The 834-nt window shown below is 39.4% G+C and overlaps 1 protein-coding gene across 1 annotated transcript in view; it reads right to left on the bottom strand.

Moving 5' to 3' along the window:
- Nucleotides 1-424: 424 nt before the first annotated feature.
- Nucleotides 425-834, bottom strand: part of LOC119593658 — a 15450-nt gene continuing 15040 nt past the window's right edge. Inside the window, exon 8 of the mRNA XM_037942609.1 lies at nucleotides 425-514. Within this exon, the coding sequence (XP_037798537.1) occupies nucleotides 425-514 (90 nt within the window). The remainder of the gene's footprint in view (nucleotides 515-834) is intronic.

Here is an 834-nt window from a genome sequence, read left to right as displayed (position 1 = left end):
TTTATTTCTTGATTCGAAATGTAGAGGTTAATTTTAACCCACTTCATGTTTATTTGTTTGGAATTTAGACATATTTAACCGGAAATAAGTGGGAAATTCTATAGTAGACTTGCAGACAAGTGGAGGAATTTACCACAAACCAGGAGAGAAGTGGAGAATTCTACCGCAGACCAGCAAGCAAGTGGATGATGAATCTATCAGCCTACCACGAAAGAAGACAAGGTGGAGGATTCCACCACTAACCAGGAGACAAGTAGAGGAATGTACCAGAGACCAGGAAAATACTGTCATGGAGTGGAATTCACGCAAAAGCCCCAAAGCCTCCGAACCAGCACACTCGCTTACTAAAACATACCACTTCTCTTTCCCTATGTTGCCAAGTACAGATGACTGCAACACACAGTGAATAGAAGAAGGGAGGGTTCTATATAAGTATGTAGTTCTCTACGTATATCGACCTTGCATTGTACGAAACACGAAAGCAGTGGTTACTCTCTAGGAGTCGTAAATGACCCTGATAAGGAGATCACAAGCATCAGCGTGGACAGCAACATCTTGTTTCCTCACTGATATTTTTCTTAATACGCCAGAAAATGAAATCCAGCTTTACCATGTATTCTCCACTCTCTTGGCTAGATTGCTAATAAAATCATATAGCTGCTGAAAAAAGGGAAAAAGGTCACTCAATTATCACGACGCACATATAAATACGTTTAGCCTGTAAGTGTGTCATTACGGGCAAGTTTCTAGGCTTCACATTTGTTAAGTTATTTGCAGTTTACATTTAGATTTCGAGATGTATTGTCATTTCAGAATATTGCTTCTTGATATAAG

Source organism: Penaeus monodon, chromosome 32 (assembly GCF_015228065.2).
Source record: "Penaeus monodon isolate SGIC_2016 chromosome 32, NSTDA_Pmon_1, whole genome shotgun sequence".
In the NCBI taxonomy this organism is placed as follows: domain Eukaryota; kingdom Metazoa; phylum Arthropoda; class Malacostraca; order Decapoda; family Penaeidae; genus Penaeus; species Penaeus monodon.
This window is presented reverse-complemented; position numbering and strand designations above follow the sequence as displayed.